Source organism: Apis cerana, linkage group LG2, assembly GCF_029169275.1.
Source record: "Apis cerana isolate GH-2021 linkage group LG2, AcerK_1.0, whole genome shotgun sequence".
Classification (NCBI taxonomy): domain Eukaryota; kingdom Metazoa; phylum Arthropoda; class Insecta; order Hymenoptera; family Apidae; genus Apis; species Apis cerana.
Genome location: NC_083853.1, coordinates 8,057,735 through 8,079,980, shown reverse-complemented (window position 1 = coordinate 8,079,980; position 22,246 = coordinate 8,057,735). Strand labels below are relative to the sequence as shown.

The 22,246-nt window shown below is 33.3% G+C and overlaps 1 protein-coding gene across 8 annotated transcripts in view; it reads left to right on the top strand.

Moving 5' to 3' along the window:
- Positions 1-818: 818 nt before the first annotated feature.
- LOC107996810 (putative mediator of RNA polymerase II transcription subunit 26) overlaps positions 819-22,246 on the top strand; it is a 286,687-nt gene continuing 265,259 nt past the window's right edge. For 2 of the 8 annotated variants that reach the window (XM_062070960.1, XM_028666276.2), the window contains exons 1-2: positions 825-1,277; positions 11,287-11,458. In XM_062070960.1, the coding sequence (XP_061926944.1) occupies positions 11,288-11,458 (171 nt within the window). In that variant the 5' untranslated portion in view covers positions 825-1,277; position 11,287. Of the gene's footprint in view, positions 1,278-11,286; positions 11,459-22,246 lie in introns of all 8 variants that reach the window. The other 6 variants (XM_062070961.1, XM_028666278.2, XM_062070966.1 and 3 more) reach the window with 5 other exon arrangements.

Below are 22,246 nucleotides of genomic sequence, written 5' to 3'. Positions count from 1 at the left end.
TTGCCACGTGTAACTCACGTTCTCATGACTTTAGATGCAGAAAATTAGAGAAAACTCGTATCGCTGATTCTATTGAAACGGCAAACATATATATAATCTAAGAATAAAGTTATCAAAATGCAAAGATTTCTTTGATATCTTGACTGAGATCTGAAGATTTCTCTATATATAGCAAACAACGTATATACATAATATCTTTTAAATAATAAAGTAACTTTTATCGCAATTTAAATTAGTAAATCTACGTTTTTTTTACATCGTCCCAATTTCTTATTACTCGATTCTTGTTTGTCTGATCATATACGATCTTCTACTACTAATTACCGTCTCTTTCCCGCGATATTTTATCGATATTTCATTCCGCAATTGATTTAATGTCGAATGGGTGATTGAGGTTGAATTGCATGCGCCTACAATAATCTTTTTTGTTGCGCGGTTAGCTCGCTCGAAAGTAAATACTTTTCTCTCACGGATGGTCACCGTTCGGGAATTCGTAAGTGCTCTAAGAAACTTTTGCGAAGTAATCCGCCATCTTGGTTCCTGCGCATTGCTGGCCGCTGGATTCACGAGTGACTTGAAACTTTTTTATTTACCGCGTTCATGCTTACACACAGAGACAAAGAGGGTTGGAGAGGGGAACTATTTCCCCTACTCAACTCTGGATGGGGTGTACGTATCTGTCAACCCCCACTCGGCTCGTGCCGCCTGCCGCTTTCCAGCAAAGTTTTCCCGAGATCCAGGAAACTGCGAGCGAAGCGGGGCGAAAGAGGGGTAGAAGTCTGTATGAAGGGAGGGGAGAAGCGAGACCGCTTTCTAGTAGCGTGCGCTCACGGGGATCCCTTTTCACCGAATTCTAACCTAGTAACGAGTTTGCTCCGTCGGTAACGCCGGACGCGTGCCAGCGATAAACGTGTCGCGTGTTACGGTGACAGTGGGATGAGTAAAGTGCTATAGAACGTAGGATACTATCTGTCGCTACGATCATGTTTATCAACGTGCTGGATTTTTTTCCTCGCAGGAAGACCATGTGCGTAATTTAAGGAAACGAGTGGCGCGAGATAAGAAAGAAAACGTGAAACAAAACGGGAGCATTCATGCATTTTTATACGATGATCCTCTGTGAAATATTCGATCATATCATGAACCGTTTGTTTATATCGGTGTTCGTGCTTATTTGCTCTAATCAACGATGGACACGCTGATACTATGTTGCGAAAGTGTTTCGGATTAATCAGGGTTGCTGGATCGTGACAATCAGTTTTCATCAAATAAATCATGTACGTATTTATTATATAATGGTGTTATAAATAAGGACAATTGATTACTTCAATATAGAAGATTCGCCTCTATTTAAAAAATTATATTTATACTACCATGTTGGTATCATAAAGAAAACCTATTCAAACTTTTGCGCGGTAATTCGAAACTGTCTATATAGGCTTGTCTCTTAAACGATTTTACGATCGTTTATCGGCTTGTCTCTGATCTATTGCCGCAGATTGGATTCCAATAGATAGATAAAAGGAGAAAAATCGTTCTCTAATCTGCTCGATTCGTCGCGAATGTCCTGACGATACTGTGTTCCTCTCCTCTCCGGGGACGGAATAGGTCAGCTGATCATTTACTAGGCACTATATAACGTTGCTTGTTGTGAGAGTATCAACGCTTTTGATTATCGGGATTCTGTGCGCGCAGACTCAATGTGAGATTAATCCTCTGTGAGCTCACCCCTTCCACTATGAACTTACCAATACACGCCGGTCGCACGTTCGAAAGTTTCGTGAGCGTCGAAAAGTTTTGCGCTCCTGTAGTTGCGCGGATTTGATCGAGAACCGGAGAACTTTGTGCTTACACACCGGAACAATTGTTTCTTCTTGCGCATTATCATACGAGTATTTACATAAGATGTGCGACCGTATTTGCTTAGCCGACTTTTAAGTTTTAGTTTAATTATACCGCAACGCGTAAATATAATTAAGAAAACTATATTCATGCTTTTTTGTTAAGACGTTTCTACATTGAATTGTGTACACGAAGAAAGACAAATTTTGTTGAATTTTCGTGATTTAATTCATGAATACTTTTCATTCCATAAATTGGATCTAATTATTATTATTATTATTTTTAATTAAATCTATGTTTCGGAAGTTAATAACGATTTGCTGGAAATGAAGTACTAGGGATAAATCCGAACCAACGGATTTCGAAAAGAATGAACTGAAGCACGAGATATCGGGCATTAAACTTGACATCGTGTTCTCGGGACTATACGAAATATTGTACCAGTCTGGTAATTGTTAAAAATCTATGTCATACCGGAAGAATACAAAGCGTTCCTTGTATACGAGCCAAAATGATTTTGAGGAAAAAACCGGCGCGAATTACGCTCAGTAATTTTTCTGAAAAAGAACTCGCATACTCCTGCGGGCATGAAACATCATGTTTTCAATTTAACAAAATTGGAGAAGCCATACGTATAAAATGTTCACTATCCTCCTTTCTTCATTATGAATGAACATAAAACAGTGGTTATTCAGTACAAAATGTCTTCTCTAAAGTCTGACACGCTGCTATTCCAACCGTGATGAAAAGAGATACCGCGCATAAGAAGTTCTTTCAATCTTTTCGCCCGCTTTGAGCCGCGTTAAATAATAATTTATCAACGGCCGCGTTGATACATTCCCCGTTGATAACAACGTCCAACGATTATTCGATTATTCGGATAACATACCTTCTATCTGTCGGATTATCTATCATCGAACGAAACAATGGAAAAAAACCCGAAGTTTTTCTCTATCTTTAACGCGTTATATGATATCCTGTATGTCCCCGTTTAGTAGCACCTGGGATGCAGTCCGATGCATGAAAAAGTAGAGAGGCACTAATTAAGCCGCTATCATTACGGTTCCGCGGTGTAATTCCGCGTTGTTGGCATTGTGCTTCGAATTCCGCCAAGTGGCTGTTGGCCGGGAGCTTTTGGAATCCTCCGGAGCGTGGTCCATGGCCTTTCAACTCCAATTCCACGCGCGTGCGTCTCATCGTCGAGGTTCACGTCGTCGTCAACGACATCGTCGTAGTCCAGGATGTTTCCTGTTGTTTCGTCGCTGCGCCTCACAAGACCCCGGCTATAGGTTAACCCGATATTTCGTCGTTGTTACTTCCTTTTCCATATTGCGCGCGAATATTGTCCAAGAGAGCCAGCCCCCTTGCTTTGTATCCTTTCTACTTTTTCTTCGATGCTCCAAAAGAGTAAACTTTTAAAATTAATAGACAGATTTGTAAAGAAGGAATTCGTTAATTGTATTCAAATGTGTTGGCATACATCTATCAGCGGATGGTGCTTTTTTTAAGAAGATTGTTATTGGTATTTTTGTCGTGTAAGTTCCAAGAAAGTGAAAATTTTCTCTTATCTTTCGCGAAAAGAAACGAAATTAATGTTATGTGAATAATGATTTTAATTTGTGTTGTTTTGATCTATATTGTATATTTTCTTTTTTGGGTTTATATGGTAGATGGTAGTTTGGTAAAGTTTAATGAAAGATTTGATAGAAATTATCGTGTGAATCATGTTTGATTCTCGATATTTTTTCATTCTTGCGAATAAAGTACGACATGCAATTTTTAACGTTATAATTTTCTTCTGTTTACTCTGTTTCATTTACCAACGAGTGAAACGCAGCGTGAATTTCGACGCTTTTACGTATTTTTACAACAAACATTGCAGAAAATATGCTACGTAGTATTTGAGATACGATGCATTTATTAAGTCTAACATACTTGTTTAATTTATTATATTTGTAAAAATAATGCCGTCGATATATCGAATTCATTATTAATTTGAATAATATTAACAATATAAATAACAATGTAAAAATAACGTAAAAATAATTAAACGTAATAGTTATAATAATATTCATATAAGAGCAAACATATTTTTAGATTGTTGTAAACATGTAAATCTCTTGCAAAAAGGAAATCAAGAGTTTTCCAAACATAATTTCATACCATTCGTAACTTTGCAGCGAATAGCTTTTCTTTAACTTTGATACTAAATAAAAATTGGATAAGAAATTGCTGACCTGTGTCAAAGTTCGTATATAGAACTTATTTGATGCTTCGACTTCTTCCAAACTCTTATATCGAAGGCACGTTTACCAAAGATTCACCGAATGAATAATAGTGACGAAAGATCATGTTGTTTGATCAATATATTTTTTCACGAGACCAACTACAAATCTAAGTATTCTTTAATATTCGTTAGCTTTTGTTTTTCCTTGATATTAAATAATTTTTTTAATTGTTTTTTTTTTAATTGAAATGTTTACCTATTAATCACAAGTTGAATTAGTTACTAATATTATTGGATCAATTATAATTAAAAATCGTAATTGATTTAATTGATTGATGAAATTAATTATTAATCTACAATTATAAATGTTGATCATCATCATCGAAATCTCTGATATTAAAAAAAATTAATTATCAATTATCTAACTAAATCAAAATAAATTTTTAATTAATATACAAGCATTGTATAGGAATTGTGTCAATGACCGAAGCAAATTGAAATTAAATCTGAGGACAGATACAAATATTAATTTCACATCAGGAGAATTTTCATGGTTAATCATTAATCTAATTGACGATTAAATATCTACATCAATTGCTAATTGCGATATGTACATCAGTTGAATAAAGATATATAATCATTAATCTCGTTGGATAATAAAACATTTCAATTTTAATCATAAATTGCGTTAAATATTTTCCAACACTAGTTTGCTAATAACATAATAAAATAACATCAGGATTTATCTATATAAACGTTTAATACTTTAAAAGGGATGTTCGATTTTAAACGCGAAAGCGTCGAATGTGCACTCAGTCATTAAAAGCTTTGTTTACCGGAAGGACTGACGTTTTAGAATGAGCAATGGTTACAATATTTCAGGGCTCGGTATCCGTTCGATGGTTTTCGTGCTGACTCTTGGCGAAAAGGCTTGAAATCGTTGAGAAGTTGCGGATACCGGGACAGATGAATGGGAAGTAACGGATAACCAATCGTGCGAGTATAATAGCCACGCAAAGTTGGGCACAAGCATTTGCTTTATCTCATCGTTAATTTCATCGTGGAGTAAAATTTAAAATCACTTTTACATTGTTATTTCATTTAGTATAAAAGTCAGATTAATATTATTTCTTTACTTAATTATATAATCCATGATTAATCGTGAATTTCATGTACAACGACATATATATATATGTATAATATCAAAACTAAATGTTAACTTTACGAATGAATAATTGCATAATTACAAGTTAAATATTTAAATCCGTTTAATATGGAAGAACAATTATAAATCTTATTTGAAATAGGATATTTTTCTCAAATTATATTTTTGCCAAGATTTTATATCGCTGATTTAGAAAAACAGTGATGACAATTGCAAAATTGCAAATTTTTAATTAAATTCGTCATTGATTTTCAAAAATATCTAACTCTTTTATGATTATTAGTATAATATTTTAATTGTAATAATAGTAATACATCTTAATTTTAAAAAAATATCAAGAATTTTATTATTCCATCAAATATTTTAATCATTATTTAATTGTTGTAAATTTTATAAATCTCTTTAATCTAACCTCCTTAAAATAGTCTCTTTGTCTCACAATCACATTCTAACAATTAACAATATTTAATCACGTTTATTTTATCAATTGTCAAATGAATTCATTTTTAAATTTTTAAAATAATTCGTTTCCAAATAAAACTTACGTCTTTTTCGTCTCCCGAAAAATGATTCGTCCACAATTTCAAATTCGCTGTTCTTTCAAAAATGGAAGTATGTTCCATCATTCGAAAAGGTTTCCAAACACACAGAAATTCTACAAAAACATCACGACACGTTTATCGACTCCGGTCAGGGTATTATTCGAGAAAAAAGCATGAACCGGTTACATGATTTTCAGATACACACACGTTTCGAAAGTTCTCTTGTCACATGGTTGAGAATTTCGTTTGCGGGGCGATTCGATTGTTTTCGCGCACAAATCTCTGATATCAGCCGAGTCCACCATCCACCGAATCCTGTTTCCTTCCTGTCGCCCATTCTTTTATTTCTCTCGTTGCCCAAAATCGAAGTATTGGCATCAACACGGCCCGACTCGACGATGAGGAGAAAGTTTACGTCGTAAACTTCGAGTCTTAAGGGTGGAATTATAGTTGAGTAGAGCTCGCGCTAAGCCACGCAGTTGTTACCACGGTGAGCGCTTTAAAAGTTGGTCTTGGCTGTTCGTGTTGGTATCGTGGGTGGGTGGGCGAAGTAGAAGAAGAAGCCAGAAGAAGGGAGAAGGCGCGATACGCTGGAAAGAGACGCGGAAACGTGGTTAAGTTGCCAGGAAACTTTGGTAAAACTGAAAAGTTAATTTCGTCGTGTTAAATTACTCGAGCGCTCGGGCATTAAACTTGCAAAAGTTGGCCGGATGACTGAAATACGTACCTTCCGCCACCTCCCTCATCTTCTCCCTCTTATTCTTTCTTTTTTTCTTTTTTATCGTTCGATGCTTTTCTCCCTAGTTTCTATGGTTGTGTCATCTAATAACGATACGATGATTTAATAGCGACCCTGTTCCATGATAAATATTCTGATAAAATGAATGTTCGATAAATCTGTTTTGTCATTATACGGATATAATACGGATATAATTGTTTCTTAATTAATTATTCAAATAGAAGAAAAAATACTTGATACTCGATTTTAGGAAGAGCATAGATTTTATCACATTAGAAGAATTAATGTAAAATATATCTCGAATTAATAAAGAAATTTAATTTTAATATGTTGATTCTAATTTATCTTTTCAAGTAACATATAAATTGTTGATTAAACGATATTATATAGATGTATCATTTGATTTAAACGTATGAAACATCAATCAGACAAAATTCAGATTAATAGCGTGTACACAATCGTTTATTTGTTGTATTGCGATTGGGAAGAATGAATGCTGAAAGTGCACACTATCGTGCCACGAGATACAAGTCATTCAAATCGAATCGTTAACGTTTTAACCAATATTGTGAAATATTTCGTTTTCACGTAATTTCGGAGCAATTACAGATTTTTTTCAGCTGGTTATATCATTGATTTCATATGATCTTTTTTTTTTTTATCGATTCACAGAATCGTTTGATAGATCTTACACGATTTAATATTGATTATAAAATTTATACACGTTTCATATTGTAAATCTTTACAAATTACATCAATTTGTCATATATGTTCGATACGGAAGGGAAAGGGATTGGGAGAGAGAATAAAAGATATTAATTTTATCATTTATGAAATACATGATGTAGTTTTGTACTGCATATTATAACATCATTTTGAAACGGAAGAATGATGTAATGTAATAATTTGGTGAAAATAAAATTAAACGAATGTTGCATGCAAGTCGTTGTATTACGCAATCATGTACTATTGATTATTAATAAAAAAATAATAAAATATGATATTAATATCATGTTAACGTGGAAGATATATGAATTAAATTTTTTTGTTGAAATTGATAATTCTTTCTTTAATTCTGATATTTTTCAATTCGAACGAAGTTTGAAGAAGTACAATAGTAACATAATTTTATCTATTGTATTGTATATTATATTTTATATATATATAATAATATTTATATATATAATATATATATATATTATATATATAAATTGGTTGGAAAGAAACAGAAAAAAACGGAAAAAGAGATTTGTTAAATAAATATTTCGCTAAAAATTTATTTCGCTATGCACTTTGTATTAAAACTTAGCTTTATGTCGAACTTTTATATTATAAAAATCTATTAAATGTCCAAACTTTTGCGAATATACAATATCAATTTGCGCCTATTATTTTTAATAAAAAAACAATTTTAATATCACGTTGTGTTGAATTAAAATGAAATATTTGCATAATTTTATAGTACAATATTACAGATAAAAGGGAACAATTAAATCCGAATTGACGAATTTTTTTGCACGACATATATGTTATTTTTAACGGACTGAGGAATATAAAAAATATCAGGGGAAAATATTTTGCAATATTAAAATGTTTTAATTATTTTATCCAGGTATTTAGTCATAAGAGTATTTTTATTAAATTACTCATAAAAATATGTGTTCATATTGCATTTTACTTCTTCATTGAATTCATGTGGAAGAAAATATTTTTTATAAATAACTTATCGCATTAATATTTAAGCTTTCGTTTCAAAATTGAACTATATGTATATCGAAATTTCAGTTTAGTGATTTAAATTAATATAAAATAATTTTTAAATTAATTTAAATTAATTTTCATCTGAATGATATTTTCACGGTATGAAAAATTAAAAAGAATTAATCATACATTATCGTTTCATAATATACACGTTAATGAAAAGATAAAAAGAAAATATTTGCATGATTTTTCTAAGATCATAATTTTGATGGATTTTATTTTGCAATATAATATTCATTGCTATCTTTAATTAACTATTCTCAGGATTAACTAACTCTCTTTACTTTTGAGTAAAAGTAAACTAAAAATTATCTTTCTATATCTATTAAACAAAATAATATTTAAGTATAAGTTGTTCCAAATTTTTTTTAAATTTATGTATAATTGAAAATTGAATATTACTTTTTGATGAAAAGTATTTAAACATTACTAAAGGAGTTATAAAATTAATTTTCGCGCAGCTGTTTTAACAGTAAGAAACCATAAATTTTTTTATGCTAAAATAATCGCATATACTTTATTTCGAAATATCAGTATTGAAATTACAAAAATTAATATCCATTTCATGTCCTGCACAAAGCATATAGATGAATATTCCTATTCATGTATAACATATTGGCTTCCAAGTAATTGAATTAAAATGTATACTGGAATCAAGCTTGTATTAATTCGGAAAGTAATCATTGTGATAGATTTATATATTAATTGAAATAACTTCACGTTCAATTTTTTATATATTTTGTGGAATTAATTTCTTAAAAAAGAATCGTTGCGCGTGAAATCATTCCAATGTATCTGTATATTCAGCAAGAAGATTCTAATAGACATTTTCCAAAACGCTTTTAATGTCGCTTTTTACTATTTAAATTACAATTTGTTAATGTTATATTCATATAAAGAATAGAAATATTATCTTTTTATTAAGTTAATTTTAAAATTGTTATATAACTTTTAATAATAGTAAAAAGAATCAATATAGAACATATAAAGTAACTTATGATATAATCAATAATCCTCCATATAAAGATAAATAAATAAATAAAACAAAATTTTTAAATTTTCGTTTTCAAAAACTCGAATTTTAATATGTTCTGTTAACAATTAGCCAGATAAATACATATGTATATATTCGACAAATTTTCCAATTTAATTCTTTTGTAAACGAAGTTGAAAAAAAATAATATTCTATATGCTTTTCTTATTTTTACATGTAAAACAAACTTCTATCATTTATCTACTTGTATTCATCATTAAAGTGAACAAATTTTATTTTTAATCATCAAATTTCTATATATATATATATAGAATCTATATCAATCTATATCGGAGAAAATATATATATCCATATACCAGAGAAAAATTCATTTCAAATTTTTATTTTACAACGTTTAATGCAAATATGGTAATAGTCTCTTTCACATTACTCTATAAAAAAAGATATCGATAAAAAACGATATTGCATACTAAACAAGATCGAAATCCAATACGAGGGATGGATAATCGTAATGAATCGAATTGGCCTTAACGCTCCTTCCAGTTTTTCGATTTCAATTCGGTAAGGTCGGTAAGGTCACGGTCGTAATGCTCGCCGACATCGTGCGTTGCTATAAGTGCACTTGGTCGGCCGTGTGTGCACGATCTGGCGCGTGCGTAAACACACAAGAGAACAAACTTTCGCGGCGGCTACAGGGGTGAGTTACCCCACCATTCCCGGTGGTAGCTGACAAGCGCGCCGAGCGATCCTCAACCAGCACGTGCAGTCAACTTTAAACGCACATACACACGCTCGTCGCGATGTCCTCCAGTTTAAATCATTGAAAGGCATCACTTTTTGCTCGTGTCCCGCGCTTTGCGCAATTCCGTATTCTTTCTTCGAGTGTTTTATAATTTGAAAACCGTTTACGATGATGACAAAAGTAAGTCGTTCACTCGAGTGATTTAAGGAAAATAAGTTTTCAACCACTGTAATAAAAAATCATCTCTCTTCCGTTCATCGTGAATACTTTTGATCAAAACATTTTCATGCATCCCGTAAGAAAAAAGTGAATGAATTTATGAAGAGAGTGCGAGAGAATAATTTGCCTTTGATTAACTTCGATTTTGCATCCGATATTTGTTTCTCAAATAATATTTAGTTTTCTTTGGAACATTCTTCGTCTTGATTTTCTTTTGACGTTTTTTAGACAAAATGAGAATTCGACTATATCTAGTATTATCTTTAACGGTGAGACATTTGAATTTGATACGATTGCGAAAAGTTTCATTCGATCGATATTTCAGATTATAATAATAAAAAATACAGACATCCATGTACGGAGAGTTTGAGCGCGATCACGGGTGTAAACGTTGATATAGAGTATAGGTTTATATCGTGGTCAGCGTCGCGGCGCGCGTCATCTTCTATCTCGTTCTCCTCCTGTTCGCCCCTCTTTGTCTCGGAAAAGTTTCCGGTGATGAGCTTTGTTGGCCATTTCCCCTACAGGACGGAAAAGTTAAATGCGAAAGTTTTATCCGATATCCAGTTTCACGACGCTACTGGAAAAAGGGATCTACGCACACCGTTATGTCCAAATTTGGATATCCCTTGATACAATCATAACATTTATAATTTATATTTATACCATTTGACCTGGTGGAAATATTACGTGCAATATCACGTGTATTTTTAAAAATTTTATTTGCACGCGTTCCATGCAAATTGACCGAATTATTGGGAATTTTATTATTATTATTATTATTTTTTAATATAAATAACAAATATGGAAATTTATATTATATCGATCAGATTTACAGCAATTGTAACGAATACTCTTTGACATCTCTTCATTATTCATTATTGAAACCATCCATAAATTTCGTTATGCAATTAATATCTATATAACAAATAATTCATACGGTAATTATGTTATTAGCATTTGATGTCCTGTTTACTAATGTACCAGATGCTTAAATATCGAGCATTAATAGTGTCGTTAATGGTTCGATTTTTCTTTTTCTTTTTCTGCGATAGAATGGCGTCAAAGAAGACGAGGCAAAACCATTCTATACAGCATTTACTAGAGCTGCCAAGCAACAGAGAGACAAAATTACCGTTATATTCTGTGAAGGAGTCGACCCAAACGCCACTTATTCCAACCCCTCGACAGGTCCCGGTGACTGTGCTGCATCCCTCTCCGAAAAAGGTAAGTGAAGCATGAATAAGTTATAAAAAATCTTTTGTTGTCATTCAATTTGCAAGAACATAAAGATCAATTACTTTCTTCTTCTTTTTTTCTCCTCGCTGCGTTAACAATCCTTTGAAGAGTTGCGAAATTAAAATTGAATCTGCGTTAAAAATTCACTTACGACGTGTTTTAACGAGGATCCGAGAGATATAATTAAATATAAAATTAATTACTTCCACTATTTAAGTACTAAGAAGTAGCGGATCATTTTCATAACCTCTCCCGACGTTGCGCGTTCTTCATTATGAAACTTATAATTAAAATTCTACAAGTCATTTGTCCTATAATGTCTCGTAAAAGTATAAGTAACGAAGTTTAAAAGTTTAATGACAGAGATGCGACCGTTTGAAGTTTCTTCGAAAATTTTTCTGATCTCCTATAAGATTGGTTGTTTAAAGCGAATTTTTTTTTCCAACAATTTTTCCACAATGCCCGAATATTAATTGAAATAATCATACGCATTTAAATTTAAAGTTAATTTTTCTTCAAGGAACGTAAAAAATGTATTTTTGCTTTCTCATTTGCGAATAATGCTTAATACTTGGAACAATGAGAGTTTTATTTTAAGAATATGCAGCAGTTATTAGAATCCATTGTATTGTAATAATAATGGAATAAAATATTTAAATGTCGCTAAAATATAAGATAATATGTTTAATCTATTCTTCGCGAATGTTGTAATGTTCCATGTGGTTTGTCCTTTGTTATTACGGAGCTCAGTTTTAATTATTTGTAACATTAAACTTGTTCATACGTACAGAATGAATAGAGTAGCGATTAAACTTTTGTTCGTAAAAAAAAAAAAAAAAAATGGGATTGACGAAAAACGTAAAGTGAAACCATCGTAACAGCACAAATTGCTGACGTTTTACTTTATCGTGATTTTTTTATCGATCATTCGGCACTTTGTTATTACTCATATAAATCTAGATGTAAGCTCGAATTTATGCAACAATGAAATAGATAATTTTTAACTTAATTTTCATTACATGATATGTCATAATTATCAGGATATCTTTCTAAAAAATAATTTTTAAAATTTTTAGAATTCTATTTTAATAATTTCATTTTGGCATATTCATGAAATATTAATATAGTAATAGTAATATGATTTGAATATTGAATAATTATTTTATTAGGTGTATTATTTTACAAATTTCTTTTCTTTTGCAAATTTAATCACATGAATTCTATTAATTAATTAAATTCGTTAGAATTCATGTATATGAGATAAATTATTTGAATAGAAATGTTTGTATATTTCTTATTATTTTGTATTTTATTTTTTAAAATGAAATTTTAATTCTTATCAATGTTTTGTAGTTACAACTCATTCTTATGTTTTATAAGAATATTGTCTATTATTGTATATTTTTCAAAGATTATTATTTAAATGATCTACCATATGTATAAAATGAAATTATTATATATAATTTTAAATATATATAAAAAAATATCTTGGTTTTGATTGATTGAAAAAGTTTTTATTGCAATTGATTATGATTATTCTTTTGTTACTTTTCCATTCTATTTTATCTGGCAGAGAGTCATGAAGAAGGGATTCACGTAACTTGGTAGGGGAAGCTTCGGCTTTCCTGTAAAATAACGATTTTTAAAGTTTCTCGAGGAGTTTCAAACCTTTTCCCACCGAGATTCGTCGACAAAGTTTCCAAAGTTTGAAGCGCGTAATTGGAGAGAAAAGGAATTTCCTCTAACCGTACAAAATGGTTTGTACGTTCGATGCTTAAATTTGACGTTATAGATTTTTCTGTTAAAAACCACTTATGATAATGTTATAAAAATTTTCTGAGACAGTAAAGTAAGAATAATTTTTGAATATATTATTGATTAATTTAAATATTTTTATTGCAATTTTTCTTTGATTAATTCCAATGGTATACAAAATTATTGTATCATATAAGTTGTTTATTAATGTTCGCAATTTTATATTTAATATTTCTCATGAAAATAGAATAGAATATTACCAATCAGTAGTAAATGCCGCTTTAGTCAGACACTACCATTTGATTCTCAGTCGATAATCAAATATTTCATTGCATTAAGAATAAGAAGTTTGACATATTATTAGTTTTAATTAGATGAACTTTAATTTGATAATAATAAATGAAATATAAAATTTTAAATAAAATATTAAAAATATTTGAAAAAGGAAATTATTACCGACAGTACATTCTTATCAACAATGGTTCATAGTTGAGGATGCTTCGTTTCAGTAATACCGACAAGATTTATCGGTAAAGTAGATTACTGTGGAGTATTAAATAATCTGTTATCGACAAATTGTAAGTTAGTTACAATGAATATTCAAAAACGATGATAAAGATTTTAATATCTATTAATGTTTGATTTAAAAAATTCTATTATTCAAAATATTAAAAATTAAAACCTTTCACATTATTATATTAATTATAAATATAATAATTATAATTATATATGATATTAAGTAACTCTATATTCACACTTTCATATTTATTTGTTAAAGATTTGACAAATATATTGTTGCTATTTTATTCAAATCTTTCAAGTTATACAAACATATTTCTTTTTAACATTAAAAAAAAACGATTTGGGAAATTTCTTAATATTGAAGAAAAATATATTTTTGTCATAATGTATTTGTTTTTTCAATGAGGTAGAAAAATAATTTATTTTACGGATATTATCTTTATTTGAATTTTTTGAATAATTTTTTAGGGGAAATATTCGTGTTTTACAAGAAAATTTGCTATTGAAATGTCTTATGAATGGAATCATGATTCCAACGATGGTTGGAGCGTCTTAAGCATACGTAAGGTAAGGGGTGGAAACTGAATTTATGATAATTGCATAAATCAGAGCTTTCCTCCACAATAATGATAATCTATTGGGATAGTTGTGCGAAGTTAGCTATTTAACCAACGGCGCGCATAACGGAAAGAGGGTGAGGGTTTCGTGAAAATTATAAGTAAAAGTTGATGCTGTAAGATGTAGATCAAAGAAAAAAAGGTTTTCTATTTCTAGAAACAATTGTTTTATTTTATGAGGAGTAAATGTTTTAAAATTAAATTTTATTTAAATGAAAATACTATTTATATTAATTATCGATTAATTAATAATTCAATAATAAAATAATATCATTTGTAATAATATTTAATATAAATAGTCACTTTTTATAATCATTATATAAGCATATTAGATATAAAACAAATTATTGTTAAAACTATTAGATTTGAGTTATTTTTTATTTAATTTTTACTTAATTTAGGAATTTTTTATTTAATTAGATATTTTGGTTTAGTTAACTTGTTTGCTTTAACGAAAAGTATAGACTTTTAAAAATCAATACAAATAGAATGTTGCGTTGCTTGAATCTGGAGAAAACGACCATAGATGGTGCCACCAGTATTACTTTCCTCCGCTTTTCGATTTTCTTGATTCTTGAATAAAACTTTATAAGGTAAATTAAATTATATCAATTATAATTGCTTAATATAAAAATGAAAATAGTAATTTTTATATCATGTATATAGTATAACAATATATGAAATATTATTACATATAGAATTAAACTTACTCTCGTATTTTTTTATTTTTCTTTTAATAATAAAAAAGAAAAAAAAGTACGAACTGATATCAAATTGTTAATTAAAATGATTTATTTATTAATATCGTGGGATACGAACTTCTAGATAATTTACTGTACGCTACTAGAATATCAATAGCAAAACCTTCCCCGAAAAGTCAGGATCATTAGGATTATTATTACGATAATGAATAATAATAAAAAGAGAATCGTTATAGCTTGGAAATAATTCTTTCCAAGATTTTTTTCTTTATTTCAGTATACAAGATATTTATTATTATTGGATTGAATAAATTAAAGGAATTAAATTCTATTATTTGAAGAATAATATCAATTAATTTTCATTATTAATTGTTAATTGTATAATAAAATGAGCCTCTCTTCTTCTAATTTTCATGCAATTAAAATTTCAATTTTAAATGTAAACTCTTATTAATTAATATTCTATAAAAAAAATTGTACAGTTACAAAAATATTTCTATCCAACCAAGATGGAATTAGCGATCGTTCGCTTTGGTGGAGAGTTGAAAAGACGAGGCACAGTACCCTTTAACTTTGTCGAGCTGTCATACTGATCGGGGTTGGAGCGAACCCTCTAATTCTCTCGGTGGGAGTAGCCACGCGGTTGAGTGAATTTTTATGAATGAATGCGCGAGGATACCTAGATCCAAGGCTTTGGAATGCGCACCCTGTTTTCACCCCTGTACCTATATTTACGTCAGTGACTCTCAATTTGAAGTTCTCGTAACCCATAAAACCAATAGGGAACGACGTTGCCATTAAAACGCACCCCTTTGGGGTGAATAGGCTTAAAAATAAATCGAATTGTCTTTTGATCATTCGTTTCGTTTCTAGCTAGATTTATAGTTCCTTGTGCTCTGATGTATCGAGCCGATTTAAATATCTAAATACATTCAGATGTAAATTCATTTTATTTCCAGAATGTTATAATTATAATAATAATTTTGATTAAAATTTACTTTTATTTATTTCGAAACGCGTTTTTTTTTATTCAGATTCTTTTAATTAAAATTTTAATTAAGTGAAAATTTTTTAACTTAAAATTTTTCATTTTTTTCAATGAATGGAAAAAATTACATTCACGTTTCGTGTATGTACACTTTTTATACACGTTTCTTCTTTACGTTTTATTTAGGTATTTTGAAATGTCGAGGGTTGAAGCATATAGAAATAATATCATACGTCATTCACGTACCATTGTCGTGGTTCATTCCGTAGCATAAAGCTTCTTCCTTGGGGTTTGAACATTTTTGCACTGGATGAAAATCATAATTGTGCACCAATATCATCACACTCTTACACTCTAGCTACAAAGGGACTTTTGCAGAAGGGTCTGAGGCTGAAAGTGTTAGCGGGAGTACAAAAGAAGGCTTAACCCTCCGTAACCAGAGGGGAGTTTATAAAAATCGTGTCAATTAGGCCTCGAGAAAGAAAGGCAGGTCGAGTAAGGTGTTCTGTTGGACAAGGGCTCTAAAGTTCGCATTATAAAGAGATCGTTGACAAGCAATTTGCCTTTCGAGCGGCTCTTAATAAAATTTTGCACCTTCTTGCATCAGGAATTTTTAACTGTATTTTTATTAATTTTTATTTCATACTCGAAATAAATAAATTTGCAATATAGTTTTGATCGAAAACGATGAAGTTTTTTTTTTCATTAAATTTTTATTATTAATTTTTTCTCCTAATACTGTTCTTCGAAGGAAGAATCTTATCTCATTCAAATTTCTGCGTTCTTCCTTCGGAATCGCGACGTTTAGAATAAGGAGAAGGGTCGATTGGACCTAGGCAGAGCTTCAGGCGAGGATTAGCCCGCGGGGTATTGTAACGTCGTAAATACATCCCCTTTTTACCCCTCGAGCTTGAACTCGAAGATACTTCCCTCGTCGTCTGTCGGTAACGCTATTGACCATTGTCACCGACTTTACATTTTAATATAGGGAAATAAAATAATTACATTTCGTTACATCGCATATACATATAAATTATAATACAAGCAAAATCGTAAGATTTTCACATTTCAAATTAATTTTCCACCGAAATTATCGAAAATCCTAATCCTAACAACTTGATCGAATTTTTATTAATTTCATTATTAAGTTCATAATCAACTCGAGCTCGCTTCATCGATCTCCATCATTCCCCGTTTGCTGATTTAGCGGCCATCTTTATTATCAAACGCGATCACGGGTTATAATTCCGAAGGGGTCGGTAGTAGTTTTTCGTCAGGATGGGGAAAAGATTAGGGAAAGCATTCCACCGAGGCACTTTGGCCAATGTCGTCGTTTCGATACTTACACCCCTTATTCCCAACCCTGTCTTCCTCTTCCTATTTCCAAACCGTAGCACCCTCCGGTTTTCTATCTGGTTTGCCGATATCGAAGAGGGAGGAAGAGAGAAGGAGAGATAGAGAAAGAGAGAGAGGGCAAGAGGACCCCTTTTCCGCGGAACGATATCTCGAAGCGAAATCCCGGTCGGTCTCGCGCTTATAGTAGTCGAAATGGAAAGGGTTGCACGCGAAGGGCTCCGGAAGGACTGCGGGGTTATAATGAAATATAGGCTCGTTCCGCTTCGTATAAGACTGCATTAAGATTATACGTTGGCGCGCTCCTTGGCGACCGAAGAAGGTCGAAATAAACGCGAGGTGGGGGTCTGGGGGGAGGGGAGGGGAGGTGGGGTATGGGGACGTAGCTGGTGGCTAAAGGGGTAAGGGATTCCTCCTACGGTGTTTTAATCAAGCCGGATTTGCTGCGGCAAGCCGTGGTTCCAACTTTCATTTTAGCCAACCCCGCCCTGACAACCCGTGCACGAACGTTTTCGTCCGCTTCTCTTTCTCCGCCTACACTCTTCTCCCTCTTGCTCTCTTATTCTTCCGACCTTCCCGCGGCTCGTTTCATCTCCCTCTCTCTCTCGCATACAGACACATACTTTCCGTTTCTCTCTTACTCTTTTCCTAGGACGATGCTCGGCAGACACCCACACGGAGTGTTTGTCCTGCATTAAAACGCTATTTCTGTTTCGCGGGGACGCGTGATCCTGGCGATGTTGTCCTCCTTAAGAAACTCTGGGAACGAACGTCGGGGGTTCGGCACGTCGCGATTAAGTTATTAACTCCGATTGAAACGGAACGCCGGAGAAAGATGTACTTTTCGCGTGGTGTAACGCTTAAACCGCCGACCGAAGAACGAAAGGGATTAAATTTCGTCGAAGTTAGTAGCTTATCATTACATGGAGATTTATTCGTACAGTTGTACGAAGAGAAATGTGTTGGATCGCGGAATATATTCGTCCGTTATAATAATTAATCGCAAACTTTTCTAGTCGCAATTTATTTTTAAGTGTTACATTCAACATTAGTTTATTTTCAATCTATTTCAATATTATACGTATTCGCGTTGCTTTACGCAATTAATACAAATCATCGAGTTTGATCAGACGAAACGTCAAACATCCCTCCGGAAGTCGAAAACTTCCACTTTTCCTCTTATTCGTTATTGTCAAACATCGCTCCCTTCCTTGGAAAACGAACCGTCTAATACTTTAGTTAGCACTTCCAATACAGATTACGCGAAGAACTCCCCCTTTTCACGGAGGCGTCTATATTCTTTGCTCTTTCGATGTAATTGATTCTTCGAGTCCCGAGGATCGATTCTTCATAATTCAATCCCTATTTTTGCTTCTCACCTCTGTATTTACCCTCTAAATAAAAGAGGGTGTAACCTTATATATTTTCCATAGAAGAACGTGCCTAATTATATCAATTACATTACACGGTATTTCCGTTTCCAGTGAAAATAATAGAAAGAAATTTAGAACAATTTTTTTTAATATCCTACATTGGAATATAAAATCGACGAATTTGAAAAAATTCAAATCTTTTTTTCAAACAATATTTATTCCAAATTCAAATTCGCGAAAAATCGAATACTATCGAGATTCCATCGTTCCAACTCGTATCGGTCTAGAAAATAGCTTCTCGAGTCGGAGATCCAAAGGAAACGAAACTACTAGACTAATAGGACTAATCTCCCGATCACAATGCCCGCGTCGACAAAGATATTCGTAGGTGGAATTCGTTTCATCTTGGGCCAAGCTTAAGCCGAGCATGTGGAAGGGAAGGTGGGTAGATTGGAAGGAATGAACATAGAGCAAACAATATGGCGTCAGCCACGAGAAACCCGAACCGTTGCTGCGGACCGGTCAGTATGCAATATGCTAAGGTTCTGCTTTTCCCCACCTCCTTCTTCCTCCTCTACTACTAGCCGAAAATTCACTGTCCGTCTCGCTCTCTCACCCCCTCGCTCTATTCCTCCTTCTGGTCCTCTATAACCTCCGAATCCTTGGGTTTGGGAATTTAATTACAGTATAGTGCCTACATTGTAGCCCCAGCCGGCCCGGAAATAAACTCCCCATTGTCGCGGCACAAAGCTTCTATTTGTCACGAGACCTGGGCGTTCGACACCCTTGCGACGCACGCCACCCCCGCGCGCCACCTGCCCCCTCCGTGCCTTTCGATATCGACTTTTCCGACAGCGCCACGACTTATGTCGCTACGCGCGATAGAACGCGACTTAGTTAATAAGCGGAACCGGGTGAAAGCAGGTCGTGAAATTTTTTTTCAATCCCGGAGGAAACAGGAAGCGATTTTCAACAGAAAGCATCGATGAGGTTTCGAATCTTTCGATCGTTCGTTCAATTGTGTAAAAAGAAGTAAAGTTCATCTTTATATATTTTCATTAAAAAAAAAAAAAATAAATCATGCGGTAGTAATTTCTTTTTGAAATAAGGAAGAGAAGAGAAATGATGATTGCATGTTTTAAAGTTTTAAATAAATGGTTGAATGGAAGATTGATATTTCTTTTTCATTTTGTAATTTTTTTCAAGCTATTTGATCGTACTGTGTGTATGTTATACATTATATATAATGTCTATCTTTGAATGCTTAAGCGATGTATTTTTGGTAAAAAGAGAATTTTGGTATGGAGAAGTAGATATCGCTTCATTTACCGTTATACATTATGAAGAAGATTATCCGAGTAACCACAGCCTAACAATCTCCCTGTTCCTGCTTCTTCGCGAACTTCGATGTAATAAGTAACAACGCCATTTAATTATAAATGCTCGCACCCGAGAAACGAACTTATCTAGCTCCCACTTTCCGTTTAATCCTAACTGTGGGATAGGGTACACAGAATCGTACGTTAGAATTTAAGCCATTTCCATACCAATAGGGAGTCTTCGCTGTAAACTATTCTCACTATTAAATTAATTAAGTAATTGACTATTTAAAGTACTTGGAATAGATGTAGAAAGCGTTTTTTTACTCCCCCCTCTCCGATCAAGTTAATTACAAATTCCATTTAATTACTTTCTACTTAAGTACGTTATCTAGTATAATTTCTACATAAGCTCTCCGTGATCAAATTTAAATGAGGTTATTACTTTGGAAAATAATTTGCATCCTTGGAACTTCGTCTATTCCGTGTTACAAATATCGTCATATTGCAAATATTCTTCCCATAAAATATTCGATCGTTAAAAATTTCGATATCCCTTCCCCCCTCTCCCTCCGCGACAGTTTCCTTTGCCACTGAATGATGGGGGCGAGCAGCGATAAAATCGGCAGGAACGGCGCAGGATAGTGTCTCTTTCGGGGAGGCGTTCATCCCCTTCGAGTGTCGCGATGAATCGAGGGTCGGGGGTGTTTCATTGAGCATTAACGATCGCAACGTTCTTCGATGGGTGTTATTGCGCCGTGGCACGCGTCTTCTCCCGCGGTGCCATCAAACGATCGTCGAGGAATAGTTTTGCCTCTCGATCGACCGTAATACGAATTTGGATCCACGATCGTCCTCTAGGGATCCTCTAAAGGATCTTTTCTCTCTCTTTACGATCCGAGATAATGGGTTTTTTTTTTTAAAGATTTTTCTCAACCAGACAGCGAGATTATCGGTCCGTTCGAAAGGAGCAATAGGAATCAAGCGCCACGTCTCGATTAGCAACAATTTCGCCGTCGATTCTACGAGCGAAATTGTGTTCGTGCCGTCATCGTCGGCTCATAAATATAACTACGAGCACATAGCACTGGTCTTCCATTCGCCAAACCTCTCCTGCATCGGACCGTAAAGCCCCATAATTATTCACTCGTCGTTAAATCGGCCGCCTACGCGGCAGTTACGGCTTCCCGTCGGCTAAGTGTACCGTGTATAGTGACTACATGTTACTAGGATGCTTGCATATGTGATAGCGGATTAGTGTTCTATTGTGAACGGTTTCGGTTTCGCTGGACGAGCCGTACTATTGTTAACTGCTCGCGAATCGAATCAGAAACATTTTCTCTTTCAACTTTTAAATGAGAAGAGATACTGGCAGTTTCTATTCAATTTTAAAAGATCGAAATACGTAGAAAATAATATTTATAACGAAATAGGAACAACTTTTTGAGAAAAAAAAATAAAGGAAACAAAGATATTGTTTCCTTCTCGAAGATATTACAGTTTATTCTCAATAGAGCGGCGTCCGATCATAAACATCTTATTCTACTTACTACTAATTTATATAATTAATTTTTCTCAAACTTGCTCTTGAATGTTAAACAATTAATTTTCGTGACAGTATCAATTTGCATAATAAAATCACCAAACGAAACCAAAACGATGTCGTATTAAATCGGGCTCGATTATTACAAAAATCCGATTCCTTTTAATTGACCGAACGAGAAAACGCAATTTCCCTCTCGATTATCGGCGTGCATGCACCTGCGCTCGCGAGACGCAGTCGAGAGGGAACGAAAGCGAGCGCGGAAAGGTAGAGATAAGGGGTGGGTGTCGGTGGTGGAGGGGGAGGAGGGGCGAAGGAGGGACAGCAAAAAAGAAACGATTGAAGCGTGGAAAAGTTTCCGATGAAATCGCGAGTACCCTCGAAACTTGCAGCTTGAAACGGTCGGGCTCGCGGATGCACGGGATTCGACGTCGGGCGGAAACGGTTTCATTTTAGGTGGATGGCGACGACGGTGGCGGCCCTGTTTGAGGAAGGTGGGCGGGGTGGCGGATACGCCGGTGCAGGGCCTTAATTGCCCGCGAGTTAATTAAACTGTAATTCAATCGCGCGAATTCGCCGATGTTTTATCGTGGCGCGACGCGCCG